The following is a 21,838-nucleotide window of genomic DNA, read 5'->3' as shown; positions in this document are numbered from 1 at the left end:
AAACACCGCGAAATGCACAGAGCATACCAACAAACAAAAACATGCATATTCAACAACCCTCAAACGCTCCACACTCACACCCGCATTATCCCTCTCGTCTGAGACAGCCGATTTTGTCTGCAATTTCCATGTGAACCAAAGCTCGGAATCTGGCAAAAAAAACCAAACAAACAAAAAAAAAAAAGCCCAAAGAGATTGGGTTCAAGTGACAGAGGAGGAATACCTGGAAAAGTAGCGATAGAAGATTCCATTTCTCCTCCCCACACAACTCGTTCACTGGTGGAGTCACTGGCAGAATTGTCTCTGTCTTTCTCTCTCTCTCTCTCCAACTGACTAAGACAGACAATCAGCAACCTCTCAGCAATTACTGTGACGAGTCATTAAAGCAGCTTAACGTGACGGGTGTGGGTCATCTCTTCCCTTTTTCATTATCTTTTGCCGAGAATATTAAAAATCACGGGCTTTATTGATTGAATTGCTCTTACTGGAGCTCAGGGGGAATACTGTGAAGTGCCGTCTGAGAGAGAGGAGTTCTGGTGCCAGGCAGACACCAGCCTGATCTGGAGGGGCAGACAATTCCTTTGGCACACAGAACAGGAACTAGTGTTTAGCACACAGCATTTGGGGTGTAAACTGGTCTGCGGGGTGGGTATGACAATAATTGTACATAATTATGAAAGTGTTTGTCTTTAAATAGCCGGTGGGGTGCACTGCGAACGTTACAGCGCAGTCGGAACAGAGCGCACAAAAAAAGGACCTCCTCTGAACTCCCACACCCTTAACTCCTCTATGTGCCCCCGCTTCCTTCCACAGAACTCATTTCCTGTCTAAATCAAACATACACACGCGTGTATCAGCACATGAACATGTGCGTGCACACGTACACGTGCACACACACACACAAAAACACAAGTTTGTATTCATATCTAAGTGGGGAATTCCCATTGACTCCCAGTTTCCTGTAATTAAAGAATACTAACCTACCCCTAACCCTCACCCTAAACCTAATCCTAACCTTAACTCTAACCAAAGACATGTTTTGACACTTTTGGTTTACCAGTAACAAAGATATATTTTAGAAAAGCATATTGTTCACTTAGTGGGGAACAGCATTTTGTGCCCCACACTGTGAGTGTGCAGTCAGGTCACGACCCCCAAAAAGCTAGCTTTACCTAGCACAGACACACGTGTGCACACGCACACGTGCACACGCAGAAATGTGCACACGCAGAAATGTGCAGACACAGGCACACACACACACACAGACACACACCAGATGCACACTGCATAACATAACCATACACTAACATTTAGAAACTCAGCTGAGTAAAGCCTGTGCTCAAACGTGATAGGACTGGAGAGAGGAGGAGGCTTCTGCTGGTTCAGTCCAAGGGGGTCACTCTTCCATTCTGCAGCACTGATGGGCCACAGAGACAGAGGGCTTTCCACTCTTTTGGCTGTCAGCAAAACCTTCGCTGGTTAGCAGAGCGGATGTGGAAAAAGTCGACTCAGAAAGGCACCACAGTCAGACAGAGCCACCACACGGCTGGCAGGGCGTTGAACGCCTCACATGAGAAGCTGTGATATCTGGAGAGATACTGAACGCTCACGTCACGTTCCAACACTTTCTCACGTCCTACCACGGCTGGATCAGAGTCACTGAAAAGCAGTCGTCCCCTAAGCATCCTGCCGTCCGATGGATACAGCGAATGCTGAGCCAACACTTAGGGAGACAGACCAGCGTGTTTCCCCAACTCCTCAGTCAGATACAATCCTCTCACGTTTCGGTGGGGCAAACTAACAACCAACGGTAAAGCGCAAGAAAGGAGAGCAGCGAGGGAGTGATTTTGAGAGATAAAAGAGAGAGAAATGCAAAGAGAATAAAAGAAAGAGAAAGAGAGAGAGGAAGAGAGAGACAGAGAGAGATCTGAGAGCGGTGCGAGTTTCTGTCTGTCTCTCTGAGTAGCTCATGATGTTTTCAGTTTCAGAGCTTGAGATTTGAAAAAGGGCTGTGCACTTTAACCAGTCTGTTCTCTGGCTTAACCCTGGGCACAAGTCGCTCAACTCTCGCTGAAAGGGAGAGAGCGAGAGAAAGAAAAGACACACTTCTGCAGATCGGTGGGAGGAAGTGAAGGATGGGGGTGGCGCAGGACTCTGGCGTGAGATTGAAACTTGAGGCATGTTGAGGCATGTTTCCCACAAACTCTCTACTGCTTCTGTCGAAAACCTGTCTGTCTCACACTCTCTCCCTCTCACACACACACTTCTCTTTTGCGTTCTCTTTCCCAAAAACACACACACACACACACCCCGCATTAAATATTGTTCCAACATGCAGACTGTTTCTGGTAATACAGTAGAATAATTAACCCCGTTTTGGACGGGACTGCAGTTGCTGTTTACTTAAAACAGAGCTGGGACCCTCCCACCGTTCACCCACCGTGACGCTGCATGAAATACCCATCTACTGACACTGCTTCACGGTACGAAACATCACCAGGGACTGTGGACAGCTGCCACGCCTAGAAAATTACGTCCCTTAGCATTGGATACATGTAACTACAGACCCCAGTGGACTCCTGCATTTCTTTAAACCTTTATTTAACCAACTGGGGACTGGGGCAGACAGGGGTACCATACTGCTGCTCCCTCAAAACATCCCCTTTGGGTTCCACTCGGGGGCGTACCCCCAGGTCCCTGGACCAGGACTGCAGACCTACAACCTTTCACCTCCAGTCATTCCTTTGCTCCTGCTTTCAACTAGCAACACTTTAGCCATCAGACCAGTTCTGTAAGCAACCTGCAGTATTTACTGCCAGACTGAAAGAGTCCGCGCAGTCGCTGTAGCCTGCTATCCTCTGGGTTTGGAACTTTGTGTGTGTGTGTGTGTGTGTGTGTGTGTGTGTGTGTGTGTCCGTCCTCACTGGGAGAAACAGCTAACGAGACTTCGCGTCGTCCGCGTCATTCGTACAGATGGAACCTCTCATGAACACAAGAGAAAATCAATGACTGAGAACACTAACAGAATAACAGAGAGAGAGAGAGAGAGAGAGAGAGAGAGGGCTGGTTGAAAGAGGAATGTGTTATGGAAGCTCTGGGGGGAAAAGACAGAAGGGGCTACCGCAGACTCTAATCAGATTTTTCCAATCGGAGAAAACTGCCAAATGTTTTTGTTTTTTTTCCCCCCACTTCAACTAACCCAAAAGTGTGTGGTTCCCTTTTTTTCCTTCAGCTGAATTACAGCACAGGAGATAAAATGTTTTATGAATTTAATATCTGTGTAACTGAGAGGCATCAGATGCTGATCTCGGAGGAAATCATCGTTCCCTCATGCTCTGGCGATAAATATCTGAACGCAGGCTTACACATATCTAGAGCCTTCGAAAGTTACTGTGAAGACACTTCAATGCTTAAAACACACAGGAAAGGAAGATAATACACCACAGAAGTTTGTCTTATTCATAAAACCACAGTTCCTGTTTGATTTTAATGAGAGTGGGTATGGTGGTATGAGAACAGAGACAGTAAGTCAGCAGATTTTTAAGGGTGAAACAAAGGCATACATTTGCATTGCATGAATTGGAGGTGGTGGTCGGGGGGGGGCTCTTTTATTTCCTGGAGAGCTCTGGGAGTGGGATGGTTCATGAGATATGGTATCAGGGGGAAAAACAGATCAGAGTGAGATTACAGAGAGAAAGAGAGTGAGAGAGAGAAGAGGGTGAAGCGAGTGTGTCTGAGGAGGACACAGACTGTCCATTATGGCGACGGATGGGTGCACTGGGGGCAGTCTGAGGTTGATCTGTTTGAGCAAGAGCGGGTGGTTTCTGATTAAATTGCCAAGGGAGAAGGACGTACGTGTGTGTGTGTGTGTGTGTGTGTATGTGTGTGTGTGTGTGTGTGTGTTAAACAGAGCAGGAGTCGTAGGATACGGTAAATGAAAACTGCTGATTGGCTATTTGCAGAATGACTGACAGTGGTTTGTATATTAGATAACTAATGGGTAATCTGAGGTTTCACTCTAAGGCTAGTACACTGCGCTCTCTGTTCAACTGAATGACCATTTCTCAGTTTCAGTTTCTCAGTTTATTAAGGCCTCTCTCTCAACATTTCCATGATGTCTGTGTGTGTACGTGTGTGTGCTGTTCCTACCTGTCTCTGTGCAGATGTAGCCATTTGAATCTGGCAGAACTTCACAGCCTGGTCCAATGCCACATCTTCATCCACCTACAGAGACACACAGAGAGAGAGAGAGAGAGAGAGAGAGAGAGAGGGGGGAACAGAGAGACGGGTGCATTAGTTGCATATGCACTGCATAAGTTGTCAGTCATTAGCTGATGAAGACCTTGGAGACCAGGTGAGAGAGCCCTCATGCTGATGAAGGGCTTTAGATCAGTCAATTAAAGGCTGAAGAGCAGCAAACACACACACACACACACACACACACATACATACACACACACACACACACACACACACATACACACACACACAGCTGTATATACCACCCAGCCCTGTCTTGATAACATGCACGCACACACATACACACACACAGCTGTATATACCACCCAGCCCTGTCTTGATAACATGCACGCACACGCACACACATACACACACACACACACACACACACACACACCCTGCCAGTGCAGCTGGCCAGAAAGACATTATGGCTCTAATTTAATCAAACCATCATAAAACCTTTTTACTGCCAATGAAATATGCAGTGAATACAAAATTGTACCAGGAGCCTTTTTACCTCCTTCAAAAAAAATTCACAAATTAACAGAAGCATTATTTTAATTAGTAAATCAAAGTATTGTTTTAAGAAATACAAGCAGGTCTGATTCCTTTGTAGCTTTGACACTGGTCATTTGGGGTTAGGGTTAAATAATCAGAACCATAGCAGGTGGGTCAGACAACCACATATCCCACATTCTTCTGTCAAAATTCATTTGATTATTTCTCCACTAGAAAAATAAAAAACCCCACACACACAACTTTCAGTGGCTGGTATGTTCAAACACACCAAGCTATACCTATAGACTACCACCCAAAGACAACTGCCCTTCACTGCAGCCATGGTGTCCGTGGCAACAGCCAATCCCAGGCTCCGATTGGCCGTCCTAGATGTCTGTTCAGTGGCAGATATTTAGAGTAGCGGCATATGAAGGCTGTGTGGGCGTATCTGAGAGTCGTTGCTCAGGAAAACGACAAACAGTGTCAAACATGTCAGCGTGTCCTCTCCTGCCCTGATTAACACAGCACAGCGGCCTTAGAACCTGAGCACAGTTACCAAGGACAGAGGAAAGAGAGAACCCGGAGGAAAAAGGCAGAAGAAACTACATTACAGAATGACACGGTCACTCAGAGGGTTTGAGACGTGTCCATTAGTTGCATGGTTCAAATTGCTCCAAAGCCTCAAAATCATTCAAAGATTTGGTCTGAAAGTCTGAAAGTGCCATAGCAACAGAATGTCAACTACAAATAAATTTAACATAAACATGAAATAATCTCTTTTAACCAGACAAAAGGTTTGTGTAGATTAAAAAAAGAAATACTTACATACATATATGTGTATAAAGATAAAGCAAAAAAAAGGGGAAAAAAACCCCCGGGGTAAAATAACAAATAAATTAAGTAAATAAATAAAGAATAAATGCATTGGCCCTGTCCCTGGGGGGGGGGGGGGATCAGTGAGATATTGAGTGAGGATGAGACGCCTGCTTTTGTCTCAGTGTACAGGGTAGACTCTCTTCTCACAGGGTAGATTCTCTTCTCACAGCGTACATTCTCTTCTCACAGGGTAGATTCTCTTCTCACAGGGTAGATCTCGAACAGAAACATTTTTTGTGATGTCAGAGGTTTCTTTTTCTCCGTGTTGGGGAGAGAAAACTCTATTCTCGTGTCTTGTTACAGGTCTATGTGCACTATCCATCCAACGCTATTGCGCGCTACTCAACAGCCATGCGTGGGCTTTAAAGCCACAAAACACCACACAGACACAAAAACATATGTACCTCTATGTATCTCTACATTGCGTCAGACAGCCTAATCCAGGAGACGCATATTAGAGTGCAGACACATGCAACCACATGCTTTTTGCAGTTAAACATGGAGTGTATAAATCGATGTGTGTGCGTACACAGTGTGTGCCTTCGACGCGTTAATGATTTTTAGTCAGTGTGATTCTCCGTGGTTCTCTCAGCTGATACAATCATATCGCAGGTAAACCAGCCACCACCTCCACTGTCTGCACCCATTCACTGCGAATCTGCCCGCTGCACAAACCAATCCACAGCCAAGGCCTGTGTGTGTGTGTGTGAACAGTCTGTAATGACAATATCATTACAAGCTTGGCTTAGACTTGTTCATTAACCATAAAAAGCATAAGCTTTAAAAATGTGCAAGAGGAAAAGTATGACCACACTTTAAGCCCTTCTCACCCAGCAAAAATATCCTCTCCAACCTCATTTAGACTGCTGAACCGACTAAACACACCACTCAAAACCATCATCTACCTGCAGACTTTGACTGGCTCTGTCTTATGCAGCTAAACCCATTCTCACTCCGTCCACACCTAGAAGCCACTCTGTGCCGATTTTTTTTTCTTTTCTGTTCTTTTCCCGTGTTCCATTAACGACAATAGACATGTCTTTTCCAAGACATTTCTCTCTCTCTCTCTCTCTCTCTGTCTTGTGTGTAGTGAGTGAGAGAGAGAGAGTGACAGACATGCAGGTGTAATTATAGCTGTGGAGGGAGGGAGGGAGGGAGAGAGGTGATTCAGAGCAGTAGTTGGGGAGTAAGGCTGATAATGGCCTGGTATGATTGGAGTGGTGCCAGCCCAGGGAGCACATCCTCTTTACACTAATAGAGTTTCACTAATGACCAGCTTTGTTTTCTCTCTGCATATCAGCAAACTTACACGGGGGGGGGGGGGTGTGTGTGTGCGTGTGTGTGTCAAAATAAATAAATAAATAGACAGATCGATAGAGAAATAGATACATACATACATACAAATATATATATATATATATATATATATATACACATAGATTGGTTGACAGATTCCCAGACAGACAGAGATAGACAGAAAACATTGTTTTCTCAAATATGGAAACAGGTTAGTGACTGCTCTCTTAATGTTATTATCATCGTGGGCCATTACGGTTGCTGGTGCCGGCTGGTTTAATCATTTTTCCTGTTTCTGCTGTTCTTCAGAATAATAAATATTTCAGCAGCAGAAAGCGAGCTGCCTGACAGGCAGTTTAGGGCATTGATGTGTGAATGGGGAAGTTTGTAACAATATCTGTTTCCCACTCTTACTTTTGTGGCATTTGGCATTCCAAGCCTTACTTAGGCTTTAGATTAAATTCAATTTTATGTTAAAATAACTCACCACATTTCTATCAATAATGAAGTAGCAAATACATTTTTTACAGTAAAAGCTTGTGTGTGATGTTTAATATGCCACCGTTTGCTTGCTGTTTTCTAAATCAGATATATATATTATGCATTGACAGTGTTAATATCTATATTAGAAGAAGGTCATTTCATGTAGCTAAAGCAGTAAGTGCCACATTTTTTTTTTATTTCTTTCTTTTTGTTAAGTTTTGGGTACACAGTGCCTGGGGGCTGAGACGAGTTTCGGGCGTGTACCGTACCTGGTGCATTTAGGTCCTGGGAAACAGAAACAGGTTTGTTTCGTCTTAATGAGAGTTCTATAAATAGACTTTTATCGCTTTGAATCATGCTGGTGTCTGGATTTCCCCTGCTGTCTCTGTTCTCTGTAACAGAGATTGTAATCTCGCGCTTTAAAACTGAATTTTGTCGTGATATTAGGCCTGTCAAAGCCAGTGTTCCCCTTTTCACACACCCACTAAACCACTGTCCGGGCGTCAGCGTTTGCTACCCTCAACCACTTCCTGTTAGAAAAAAAAAAGAAAAAAAAAAGGTGATAATCACACTTTTGCTTTACCTGTTTAATCAGCATGTACGTTTCCGACATGATCTTCTCGATGCGGCCCAGGTCATAGGTCATAACCTTCTGACCCTGCTGCCACACCCTGTAGGCGTCCAACAGGAGCGTTTTGCCCGACTCCACGTCTTCCAGAAGTTTCCGTTTGCGGCTGGGGCGGCGTTGCGGCCCCTGGTCCGCGGCGCCGGTCGTCAGGGCTCCTGCAGATTGACCTTTGACCCCCGGAGCCTGAGACTGCTGCTGCTCCATCTGCGGGTGCGGCTGCTGGTACTGCTGGCTGGAGCTGATACTCAAGTCCTCCAGAGAGAGTTCCGGAGCCCGGACGCTTTCCGGCACCTTCTCCGCGCCCTCGGGCCCCGTCCTGGGGCTCTCCTTGTCCTTATCGTTGCCCGAAGGCATTTGGGGGTCTACGGTTTTAGGGACGAGGCCAGCGACGGCACCAGTCCAGTGTCCCGTTTCCAACTCCATGGGCTCCTCAGACCGCGAGGCAGCCTCGCTGGGCCATATGCCCACCCCTAAGGCGAGGGAGGAGTCTGTGGAGGGGGGCGGCAGAGGAGATGGAGTGGGCAGTTTCGAGTCTGTGGAGTCTTTGGGAGCGGACTCAGCGCCAGCTGTGGCCGGCGTCTCAGGGGCCAGAGTGGGTTTGCGAGTCTGCTGGGAGCATTTGGAGTCCTCTGCAGCAGCAGGGGGTTTACCGGACACGTCCGCCGTCGTCATCTCACCCATAGGGGGCGCTGGGGCTTTGGGCGGTGGTTCTGACACCTGGAGGAGAGACAGATGGACAGATAGATAAAAAAGAAATAGGGGGAAGGAAAGAGAGAGATGGTAAGCAAGAGTGTGTGTGTGTGTGTGTGTGTGTGTGTATGTATGTGTATATGTGTGTGTGTGTGTATGTGTGTGTGTGTGTGTGTGTGTGTGTGTATGTGTATGTGTGTGTGTGTGTGTGTGTGTGTGTGTGTGTGTGTGTGTAGAGAGAGAGAGAGAAAAGCTGTCGAGACAAAATGACGAAACAGTCAAACTGGAGAGTTGGAGAGAGAGAGAGAGAGAGAGAGAGAGAGAGACTGGGGCAGTAGGGGTGTGTCCTGCCTCACAGTGACAGTGAGAAAAAATAAAGAGAACAGACCAATAAAAAAAAAAAAGAAAAAAAAAAAAAGGCCACTCATACCCCTGTGAGCCTATTCAGATTATCCTCCAAAACTTTCACAGTGAGAAAAAACGCCCGCTTCGCCAAAACCTGACGGTCCACATCTCGCAAATACTTTCTGAAAAGTTCAAACAACACACACACACACACAGACAAAAAAAGTCAATAAAACCCCAAAATCAGCAAAGGGCATTGTCCAGAAAAAAAAATATCCACAGCAGAGAGAGAGAAAACAAAAAACATGAGAGGAGAGGGGGAGAGAGACAGTGAGTGAGTGAGTGAGTGAGTGAGTGAGTGAATGAGGGTGTATAATATACAGAGGTCTTTAAAAATGGAAAAAAAAAAAAAAAAAGAGAGAGAGAGATGGTGTGAATGAGAAGATGAAAGCTGATACGAGGTGGTGTGTTCGTACTTTCCCTGGTCGGGTGTTCTCTGCAGCATGAAGGAGACTTTGAGCAGCGTGTCGTGGTCTTTAAGCTGATACAACACCTCCAACAACAGCACGATGGACCTGTTCATGTGAGAAGCAAAACTGCCCGGACGATCGATTTCATCCACTGGAATACGCCAGATGCCCTGAGGAGAGACGCACAGAGAGACAGACAGAGAACATCACTGTACCTCCACTCACAAAACCACCACCGTTAATACAACCCGTGCCCTGTCACCGCGGCCGGGCTTAGACCTGGCCTCGCTCGTCAGGTTCGCCGGGGTCTCGTTTCAAAAACACAGCTGTTACGACCGAAAAGCGACGCTCTGAAGGCTACGCTTCGCTCTGTTCCATCAGAACCAAACGAGTGGACACATAGAGGATTCTGGGGAAATGACTGAAAGGTGGTAATTTGACGACAGGTTGTGGATACTGCCAAGGACTGGAGGAAAGACAGAGAGTGAGAGAGAGAGAGAGAGAGAGAGAGAAAGGAGGGAAAATATTATCGTTTTAGGACCATCTGTTCATTCAGAGTCTGCTACAGGCACCCTTGATGTCTTGGTCTTTAGCCATGGAAGGAAGGCATGAAGAGAGAAAGAGAGAGAGAGAGAGCAAGCAATCTGCTCTGAGAGGAGCTTCACGCCATCTCTCTTTTCATCTTTCCATCCAATCTCATCCATCTCGTTCTCTCTCATTCCATGCTCAAAGCTGGAAGGGAGAATCTGGAACATTCTGAAACAAGACACTACTGGAAAAACTGACTGAGAGAAAAAAAACATAACAAAACAGAAATTACTGATAGAAACCCAGCAGTTAACACTTTAATAATGAAGGGATATGTCACACAAACAAACTGATTACAGTCCCACGCAAACACTTGTGCATCAGAAAACTGGCGTCCGACAGAGAACGATTTAGGAATTTGACGACTCTTTTCTGTGACAAGTAGAACTGGTGCAACAAATTGTTCTAATAAAAACAAACCATAACCCTCAGCACTAAGACAATGAGAGACAGCTACACAATTTTTCCAGACGTGTCCAGAAACGTTTTGATATAATGAAAGCGTGCGTGTGTGTGTGTGTGTGTGTGTGTGTGTGTGTGTTTGCCTACAGGCCAAACAGGGCTTACGTTTCTGCCAAAATATGACCAGCTATAGTGTTTGCCAAAGAAATGAAAACAAGAAAGGGGGAATGTGAGGGGAAAGAAGACAGAAAAAAAGAAAGAGAGAAAAATGGCTGTGGTTGGCAGGCGCCCATGTTTGAACATTCCGTGTGGCTGTAGGTAATGGCATGTGGAGGAGCCTGGACAGAGTCAAAGGTAGACAGAGCGAAACAGGACAACCCTGGGCTGCCTCTCACCAGCTCTACACCGACACATCAGAGAGCGAGAGAGAGAGAGAGAGAGAGAGAGAGAGAGAGAGGTCGATTGGCTCATCTAAGCATTGATGTGTTTATTTACATAGGACGAGTGCTACAGCTGCTAACTGTTGCCGCATTACTACCCTCAACACACGGCATCAGGAAACAATTAGAGTGGAGAAAGAGAAAGAGAAAGAGTGAGAGAGAGAGAGTGAGAGAGAAAGAGAGCAGCCCATTTGTGTGTGAATCCATCCATCTATTTAGAGCCTGCTAATGAGTGGATAAACTGGATATTGTTGTGGGAGGAGACAAAAGAGGTTGGGAGGGAGGGAAGGAGGGAGGGAAGGAAGCAGAGGGGGAGAGAGAGAGAGAGAGAGAGAAAGGGAGACAGAGAGAGAGAGAGAGAAAGAGAAAGAGGGAGAGAGAGAGAGAGAGAGAGAGAGTGGGGGGTGGGGGTGGGGGTGGAGGGGATCAGCAATGAGGCGATCATCAAAAATGATTTCCCCAGCTTTGTGGTAATCCTGAGTTATTCAGAGAACCAGATGAAAAGAGCAGTTCCAACCTCCATACGTTAAATGTACAATTATGCTCTCACCATGCATGGCAAACACAGAAACCCTCACTGATAAGTCTAACATTATAACTAACCATATCCCACTGTTAAACGCATGTGTGTGTGCGCGTGTGTGGCCAGAGACTCTGCGTGTGAGTGTTTTGTGTGTATTTATGTGTGGAGGGACAATGTGTGTGTGTGTGTGGTTTATCAGAGCAGACATGAAGAAGGTGCCCACTGTGTGAATAGGACTGTTTATGCTTTGGGATGTGAGAGTAAGTAGGCTGATGCAGGTGAAGCTGAATGCAGAGACAGACAGCACAAAATGTGTGAAATATGATGATGGTGGAATATTCGACACAAACAACCTGACGACACCAACATCCAAACGCAGCCAGGGAAAACACAAACACACAGAGTGGTGTTTGTGTCTGTGAGAGAGAGAGAGAGAGAGAGACCACACATGGATTACCCAAATCCTCCCATCCAACACCAGAGTTATGTGAGAGAGATGAAGTGAGAATGAGAGAGAGAGAGAGAGAGAGAGATGGAGGGAGGGGGAGAGGGAGGAATACATTCTCACAGATGAAGAGTTATACGACTGACTCCTGCCCTATCAGAGACAGACAGACAGACACATACACACACATGCACACACACACACACATACACACGCGCGCGCGCGCACACACGCACACACACACACCCACCCAAGCTCCACGGCTTTGGCCAGATTATACACATCAAACAGATTTAATGCCTCATGACACACTACTGCACTGTTTTTCTGTCACTGCCGGTGTTCTTGGTGACACAGTCAAAAAGAATATTTAAAAGAATATTTCATTTTAAGGGAGCATGAAAAAAAAAAAAAACCCAAACAATTATCACAAACATTCTCACTGTTCACATTCATAAAAGGCGAGAATAAAAACAGGAGCTCTTAAGTAGGGAATTCTTTTTTTCTTTCATTACACCAAACCAATGTTAATGGTACAAACAGAAACCATCTTATTCTCATAAACGATTTTATGCACCGCAGAGACTTTGCCTTCTCATGGAAGTGGGTTCGGTTTTGCAGACTATAGGTTAGGTGTGAACGTGAGACGAACACAAAGCATGGTTTGGTGTCTGACACAGCCTCGGAAAAATGAGCAGTTTCCAACCACACCAGAGAGATTGACTACACACACCAACAAGCAGCTTTCCATTGCCGGTTACCACATACAACCTCTCAGCCAATCAGAGGCTTGGGTTTAAGGACAGCAGATATAAAGATCTTATTGGACAAGGAACACTCAGTACTGCCAATAAACATGGCCAGATTTGACTCGTAAAATAAATGAAATAAATGTACTCATCCGGACGTTTAATGAAAAAGTTTTTCAGATTTACACTGTTTTTTTTTTGTTTTTTTAACCTTAAAACAACTCGCGACAGGACAACGCAGGTGTTGGCCTGATACATTCCACTGGCTGTGTTGACTAATATATTACGATTATAACCATGAGCATCCTTGTAGCTGGGGATAACTGCATACTGGTCCTCATCAGACATAGGCCTACGGAGCTCGACAAGAACAGCACCTGCATGAAGAGATGGAAAGCTTGGGAATTTTTTTTTCTTTCGGACAGATGAAACGCGGCATGTAGAACAACTTCCTCCTCATTAGAAGCGTATTCTGAGAACAATCTCTTGTTGTTGGCGGCTGCAGTTCAGTATGACTGGACTTTTGTGGTAAACAGTGACTGTCTAGATTACCAGTGGGTTTCTGTTGCTTTAATGATGCAGTCGAAAGCAATAATGACACTTCGCAAAAAATGCCTCTGTGTTGGAAATTTCAAACCACAAACAACACTTTCAATTTAGCCTTGCTCACGAGCAAATAAAGTTATTCATTTTTCCGTTTACTGCACTGCATGTGTGTGTGTGTGCGCGTGTGTGTGCGCGTGCGTGCGTGCGTGCAGGGGATGCGGGCTAATGACCTACATAATGCTGTTACAACATCACAAGCAATTGACAATTCTTCATTTAATCAGGCATCAAACCAAGGATTCTGACAATGCAGCCATCAATAATTCAGCCCGAATCAGCCACTTTATCAGCTGTCTCCCCAGCTACGACAGAGAAGAAAGAGAGGTAAGAGAAGAAAGAGTGAAAGAGACAGACGGGTGAAATGTCATTCCCTCTTCTGCTAATAGCAGAAGATTCACCGAACGTGACAGAGACACTGCGCATGCGTGTGTATGTGTGTGTCTGTGTGTGTGTGTCTTCCCCAGGTCTCTGAAGGGAATCCCCTTAGTTTGAGAGGAAGAGAGAGAGAGAGAGAAAGAAAGAGAGAGAAAGAGAGAGAGAGAGAGAGAGAGAGAGAGAAAGAGAGAGAGAGAGAGAGAGAGAGAGAGAGAGAGAGAGTGAGCCACAGAAGGACGGCTCTAGTCTCCTGAGATGCGAGGGGCCTGTTCCCATGGGGAGCGAGTGGAGACTAACAGTGAGACGGGACCATATGCTGTCTGAACCCTGAACACACTCTTCTCAGACCACACCATCACTTCAGCCTCCTTTAGCGTTTTCACTTAAGTTCATCCCCTTTCATCTGTCATATTCCTGCCAGTTGATTTCTTATAAATTAATTTATCAAATTACACACACGCACACACAAAGTGTAGACACACCAGTGTGTGTGTATTGCATTTCTTCCATACCATGAGATAAGCCATGCATCATGTCTTGTATGTGCACTCTTAACCATGTGTTGTGTGAGAGCTGATATATGACTACACAGTTGCAGGCACAGAGGGAGCAGTGTAACGGACGTGCTGCACAGGCAGCAGGTCTCTCCTGTTTTTTTTTGGCGGTGAAACAAAACCCGCTCTTTTCACCATTCACATCAAAGCACTGGGAAATACCTGTGGGGTTCCTGGACGTGTTTGTCCTGCATTGCACACTCCAGAATGCCACGCGCAAAAAGTAGACTGCATTCGTTTAGTTTTCCTCCACGATTTCTTCTCCCTCTTCCTACGGATAATTTCATTTTCCCTGAATTATAAAGGATCAAAAATCCAATGAACAGCAGATACTAAATTTAGTCTCTTTCTGTGTCTCTTTGTGATTTCAGTCCTAAAGGCTCAAACAGAGTTCCTCACAAAAACGGGCATTTAATCACACACAAACAAGCAACTGGTACATCTCCACTCCTTTCATTAGTTCAACTGCCTTCATCTTTAGCAGATCCTGAACCAGATTTCTGAGGTTCAATCAATGTTTACAACATCATCATTGTCCCGATTCTCCCGTTTTTCTTTTTTTTTTTTTCCTTCTTTAATTTGGCCAGCGGTCGTGAATTATACTAAAACTATTTCCAGTGGCACGGCTTAAAGCCGCCCAGACCACACATGCATGATGGTCAATAGACTAAAACTCTCACTGAATCTGAAAATGGTGACAAAACCAACACGGTGCCAACACAGCATCATTTTACGCAGTCTGTCTTCAGCTATTGAGTCACTAACTTAACAAATACACAGAATAAAAGAACCCCAGACCAAACTCGGTCTCTGTCAGGGTGATAGACTGTCTGAGAACAGGGATTTGTGTACAGTGCATAAAACTACAGCGAGGGCGGCACACCGGCAGAAGAGCAGTTTCAAATGACCTGAATTTTACTGCCAGCATGTGAGTCGACACAAAAACAACAATGTTATTACGACGAAACAAAAAAACAACAACAACAACAAAAAAAAAAAACAACAAAGAGGTCTTTTAAAGTCTTCTAGCACTATTAGATGTCAGTCAAAACACAAGTTCTCTCCTGAGGGTTCTCGCTGCCCCCCACCCACTCCACCCTCAGCAGACACACACACATACACACATAGGCAAACACACGCACACACACACGCACACACATGCACACGCAGGCGCACACACACTGCTTTGTCAGCACACCACACTACAGTAAAACTACACTGCAACTACGAAAACCTGTCCATCAACTCTCAGCACGCGACCATCCTTACGCCCTGACTGATCACAACTTTCCCCAGGAACAGAGGGAGGGAGGGAGAGGTGCAAGAACAGAGAGGAGAGGAGGAGAAGAGAGGAGAGGAGAGGAGAAGGTTGTCCTGACTTTTTTTGTATCTGCCAGTCCATTTCTGACTGTTCGCTCCTCTCAATCTGAGGAGAAACTATCACGAACGAGTGCGTTCTGACCAATGTCGAGAGTGAGGAAGAACATGGTGCACACACACACACACACCTACAGACACACTCTCACTCTCACTTGCACACACACACACACACACACACACACACACACACACACAGTCTCTCTTCACAGGACAAGCTCCCAGACTCCTCCTCTGTGCTACCGAGTCCCACTCCAAAACAGCGGAAGAATTCCCCCAAGATAAACACATTCCATTTGCCACTTTCAATCTTCCCCAAGCTCTCATTCAATTCACAACCAAAGAAGAGAGAAGAGAGAGAGAATGAGAGAGAGAGAGAAGAGAGAGAGAGAAGAGAGAGAGAGAGAGAATCAAAATGGAAGAGAACTCACCATCACCAAATGAAAGCTACTCCACTTTTTCCTTTTGGCTGTTGCGAGTGTTCTGTTGAAGAGATGCTGGGGTGTGTGAGGTGAGGCTGGTGTTCCGAACCCTGTGAGGACCCCCCTAGTTCAGGGGAGAAGTGTGCGTGTGTGTGCGAGTGTGTGTGTGTGTGTGTGTATGAGTGTGTGTGTGTGTGTGATGGGAGCAGAGAGAGGAGGCGGGAGACGGGGGCCACAGAACGCGCGTGCAACTGGCAGACGGGCAAAATCTCCTCTATCTTTCTCCAGCCCTGCCATCGCAAAACAAAACGCCCACGCTCTCTCTCTCTCTCTTTTTCTCTCTCTCTCTCTCAAGCTCGAGCTCTCCTCTGACCCCAGTCAGCTTTTTTTCCTTTCTCCTCCCCCTCCTCCCCTCTCTCTCTCTCTTTCTCTCTCTCGCTCTCCTGTACTTGCTCTGTACACAAGCCACAGAGCCGGCCCCTTTAGAATGCTGCTAGCCAATAGGAGCAAAGCTGAGCTTCTTGAGCGCTGCAGCTCACACCCACACAAAACATATACAAACAGAGAGGGGGGGTGGTGGGGTGGAGATGATCAAGCAACAGGGAAACAGGGAAAGAGCATGAGGGAGAGAATAATGAAGCAACAGGGTAAGAGAGGGAGGGGTTGAGGGATGGAGAGAGAGAGAGAGAGAGCAAGACCTGGCATGCACAGAGCCTCACTGCGAGGTGAGCTGACGTTTGCATTAACAACGTGAGTGAGAGAGGTGAGAGAGAGAGAAAGTTATTTCTGAGAAGGAATACCACGCAGAAACAGAGACAGTGAGAGACAGAGAAAGAGGAAAACTGCAGGAGGGAACACCAAGTACCTCAAGATACCACATCCTTTCCTATTCCACCCCTTACAGTTTGCTTTTTTCTTATGTATGTGTGTTTGTGGTGTACCAAAGACAAACACACACGTATGCACGCGCGCACACACACACACACGCATACACAAATAAACACACACATGCACACAGACGCACACCTGGATTTCCCACTTCCTGTTGTTTTGACAAAACAAACAGTAAAACCATGCTGACGACAGCACTGTGACAAAGGGGGCGGAGCCTCAGCTGGCAAAGTTTTACTGCTGATGATATTTCTGCCAAGCCATGAACACAACACACCACTGCACCCAACACACCACTGCACTCAACACACCACTGCACTCAACACACCACTGCACTCAACACACCACTGCACTCAACACAGCACTGCAACCAAGTAATAGATCAAGCACAGTATTTCCTCCTCAACACACACGCACGCACAAACACACAGACACACACTCCTCACCTGCTCAGGAAATACGGGTCTTAAAATAGCTTTATATACAACAGCATTTAGTCACTAGAAAGAGGCTACTATCAACAACAGTAGAGCAGTACATTGAAGGGTAACTCTATAGTGCATTAATTGTAATGGAACCTGCCGTTTTCTCTGTGTCTAACACTCAGACGGAACAGGCTTCCATGTGGACGAGTGATGTCTGCTCGGGTCAAGCGTCTGTGTTCTCACAGACCTGAGGGCTGGAGGGCAGACATGTTGGTGAGGTCGAATTGTGTCGGTGAGGTCAGATCGTGATTGTGTGTCTGTGTGCTCCTCTGTGCATGGCCAGCTCCACCCCCCCCCCGTTTCTCACTAACACCTCTGTGTCTCCCGTGCCTCTGTGGCGCTGCTGACACGGTAACAATGGCTCACGGCCCAGGGTCAGCCGCGCTGTTGACACCCGTATCCGGGAACACCTCTTTTTTTCTCTCTCTCTCTCGCTCTCTCTCTCTCGCTCTTTCGTTTAAGTGATGTTCTGTCATACCTCAGTGCGCTTCACTGGGCTTAAAAAAAAAAGATTTTTTTAAGACAACGAGAGCAGGGAGGGAAAAAGAAAAAAAAAGAAAGAAAGAAAGAAGGAGAGAAAGGCCGAGCGGTTGTAGGAAGAGAAGGACTGGAGGCAGCGGTCAAAGGAAACACCTCTGGGCCTTAAGAATAACCAGAGCGTCTGTCTGATCAGAGCGGCACAGACACGGGATGAGAATCTACACAGCGAATATCTAAATACTGCATGACTGACAACACACTCTCTCCCTCGTCACACCAGTGCTACATACACACACACACACACACACGAGTGCTCAGACGTTCACCTCTTAAACGATATTCTATTTTATTTAGAAAAAGACAAAAATCTTTGTTTGTTTGTTTAAATGTCTCTCTCACAGCCGTCGTCCGTTGATTTGGTTTGCACTTGTCGTTTTTCTCATTTTTACATTCAAACATTCAACTCTTAACTGCACATACCTATGCTTCCATACAGCAACAAATGAAATGAAATTATATCACACTTGAACTGAATGACCAAACCATACACAGACAGGTCATCCTGTCATACTAGCCAGTGTTTCATTTGTGTGCAGGCAAGGCCAGGGAGTCACACTGACTGTCAGTCAAATATCTATTCCCTCCCTCTGCTTACGGGTTTGAAACAACTGCAAGGAACTTTGGTTATGCAGCCATGACACGCCAATAGGACGAATAACAACCCCAACCGCCCCCCTCCCCCCGCCGCCACACACGCAAACGCATCCGCGCACGCGCACACGAACACACACACACACACAAAGAAATGGCCTTTGACAGTGCAACGGAAAATACAGAATTCAACACAAAAGAACGTACATTCCATTACAACAGGTCAGTTCCACAATCACATCTGTGTTTCCGTGGAGACGGAACCCTGGGAGTTCTATTTGTATGTTCTCTGTCTGGTTTGGGGTCTGAGCTATTTGTCATGTGTCTGAGAGGGTTAGCGGTGAGTTTAGGTAAGGGGGGGGGGGGGGGGGGGGGGGGGAGTGGAAGAGCCCCACCGTTCCGTTTCTGACGGTAAGGTTTAAACCAATCCTCCGTCTGCCGCGGCTATGTGCAGGCAGAGAAAAACAGAGCAGCCGTTCGCTCTGGGAAAATCCTCCCAAAGTTCAGCGGCTCTGCCAAAATGGCACTCACAGAGCGCTGATCCTTCCAGAGACCGCGAGAGTGGGCGAGCGCGTATGTAAGCACATATGTGTCTGTGTCAAAGTGTGTGTGTGTGTGTGTGTGTGTGTGTGCTTTAGGCTCTTGTGGCATCGTGTGGACCAAATGGCCCCAGAAAATCATAAATTCCTGGAGAAAAAAAAAAAAAAAAAATTGGTCCAGTGGGGATGTTTTAGTCACTCTCGCTTGGTTATATTTACATGTACATAAGTGCAAACACACACCCACACGCACATGTTTTATAAGTAAATAAATTAATAAATAAATAATTGTGGTTATTGACCAGTTACAGTAAAACAGAAGTTAAGGAGAACTTCCCATTCAGGACATAAAGACGAACTTGTGTTTGTGTGTGTGTGTGTGTGTCTGACCAAACCACAAACCTCAGCAAAGAGTCAGGAACTCAAAGCTTTCTGCAAGCACGCAATCAGATGGCAACAGGCATGTCTGTGAATGATTTTACTAAGTGCTTCATATTTTCCAATACCCTGCGATCTCTGAAAACGGGTGCCCCCCTTTACTCCTATGCCTCCGCCAAAGGCCAGTTTCTTATGACAACATACTACTTGACATTACGGATGCTTTCGTCGGAGGAGATGAGCAATTGTTTGGGTCCAGGGAAAACGAGAATGTTTGGTTACTAACGGTAATAGACCGCGGCCATTAGACCAAGAGAGAGCATCAAATCCCACCGTCCATCAATCTAAAACCCACAGATGGAGAGAATGCAGACAAATCTTGAAATAAACTCAAAGCAGCATTACAGGTTGTCTATCAGAGAGTTAGTCTTTGAGTGTGCCACTCTGAGTGTAGAAACGCCCAGCACTGTTAGCCCGGCCAAGGCTTGCAGCTAAGTAGGGCAGCCTGACCCAAAAAATGACGCTGCCAACACAGTCCCAGTTACACCAACTGACTGAGCACTGGAAATCTATACAGCCCCTCTGGAGTTCCCTCTGTGTGCCTCTACCTCACCCCACTACAGAAGAACAGCAGTCAAAGGACACAACGGTTCTAAGACTCTATGTGATGTCATTAGAACACCCTGAGTCAAACATTCCGTGGATTTACATGAAACAGAACAGTGGACCTGAACCCATGTTAAATTCCATTTTTTTTCCCCCTTAGACATTGATACTCTGTGTTTAACTGAATTTTCTTTGCTTTCAACTCGAAATATAGCTATTTTTCCACCTGAGAAATTTTATTCAAAAACACAAAATAATATTCGTCTGTAAAAAAAAAAATCTACTGCCTTTGATAATTTACTGTGGTTAATGACACACTTATCATAGGTTTATTCACCGTAGACTGGAATACCCATAAACACTAGCAGTAATTACTGTTACAGAAAGATTAATATCCCTTCATCGTCAGAATTAGGCTATAATCTACAAATCTCAACATTCTGGTGTAAAAACCCACGCATCCAGAGATCTTTCTGAAAGGGGTAAAAGAAAGGGTTTCCTCGCCGGGAAGGGAGGAGGGATCTGAGGCCTGCGGGGTGCACAGCAGGTGGCGCAGGGATCTGTTGCCTGCTGGGAAGGTGGCAGCAGGTTGGCACTGCCCACTGTGAGCCCACCTGTGTGAGTTCTGCCAGTCTGGTCTGAGACTGTGCCAGCTGAAGCTACAGTCTCACCCCATACAGACATAAGCACATGGAGAGAGCAGTTTCTCTCTCTACAGACACTGGGAAGCTGAGACAGTGTGCTTTATTACAGTGTTTCAGGTTAATAAATTTCTACAAGTTTCAAATAAAGTATTTTTACATGTAACCATCGAAGCAAACAAAATGTAGCCTAATCGGTTACTCGCACAAAAACAAATCTCTACCCCACATCTACTCTAAAAGAACATTCTGAAATAATTCAATTCAAAGGAATGTGGAACTTCACAGAGATTGTCTCCATGATGACCACAGACACACACACACACACACGCACACACACACACACACACACACACACACACACTAATAAGACCATCTGCCTCCCACATGTGGTGGAGAAAGACCTGAAAACCCACTCGTGAGAGGTCTGCTGTGGCCGTGGGCATGTTTTAAGGGGGAGGAAGCTAATGCTAATCTGGGTAGCCTCCGCGGGGATTTCACACTGCTACAGTCAGAAAGAGAGAGAGAGAGAGAGAGAGAGAGAGAGAGAAACTAGCGTGAATCCGACACGTGTCTGGCCAGAAACACACAGACAGGACACACACGAACATGCTCCAGTCCTGGGCTCAATTCTCTGAACTAAACACAAAGCTGGAAAGATGGTTGGCGTCCAGCTGGAAATAAAATCCATAGAATCCAGCACTGAGACTATTTTCCTGATCATTCTCATTAAATATTAGAGAGAGTGTGTGCTGCTGCTGTGCATAAATGGTGAGTGTGAGGAGAACTTCAAATCCATTTAAACAGAAACTTCTTCATCTTCACACAAACATCTCAACATAAGACTCCAGATCCAGAGTTTGGTTATCACAGACAGTGAATGTCAAGGAAAATCAATTTATATCCAAATTTAAGCCCAATTCTGTTGGCCATAAAGTTCTTTAAATAATTAATGATCTGTACCCAAACACACACACACAAACGGTTTTACCAAAAACTAGGAGGCCGTCTTCAAATCAGCCATGGCAAAACCCTCTCAAACCAACTGACATTTTAAATGTCCACAGATGAACCTCCTTAAACAAACTTTCTCTAACATTTACAGAAGAGTCTCCTTAAAACCAGTTTCCATTTCAAACCTTCACTCATATGATGAATCTA

The 21,838-nt window shown here is 45.7% G+C and overlaps 1 protein-coding gene across 1 annotated transcript in view; it reads right to left on the bottom strand.

Moving 5' to 3' along the window:
• Window positions 1-21,838, bottom strand: part of cabin1 (calcineurin binding protein 1) — a 60,136-nt gene that overhangs the window by 6,854 nt on the left and 31,444 nt on the right. Inside the window, exons 31-34 of the mRNA XM_030766563.1 lie at window positions 9,532-9,695; window positions 9,141-9,237; window positions 7,976-8,737; window positions 4,150-4,224 (exon numbers count right to left, since the gene is read on the bottom strand). Of these exons, the coding sequence (XP_030622423.1) occupies window positions 4,150-4,224; window positions 7,976-8,737; window positions 9,141-9,237; window positions 9,532-9,695 (1,098 nt within the window). The remainder of the gene's footprint in view (window positions 1-4,149; window positions 4,225-7,975; window positions 8,738-9,140; window positions 9,238-9,531; window positions 9,696-21,838) is intronic.

This window comes from Chanos chanos, chromosome 1 (assembly GCF_902362185.1).
Source record: "Chanos chanos chromosome 1, fChaCha1.1, whole genome shotgun sequence".
Lineage (NCBI taxonomy): Eukaryota > Metazoa > Chordata > Actinopteri > Gonorynchiformes > Chanidae > Chanos > Chanos chanos.
This window is presented reverse-complemented; position numbering and strand designations above follow the sequence as displayed.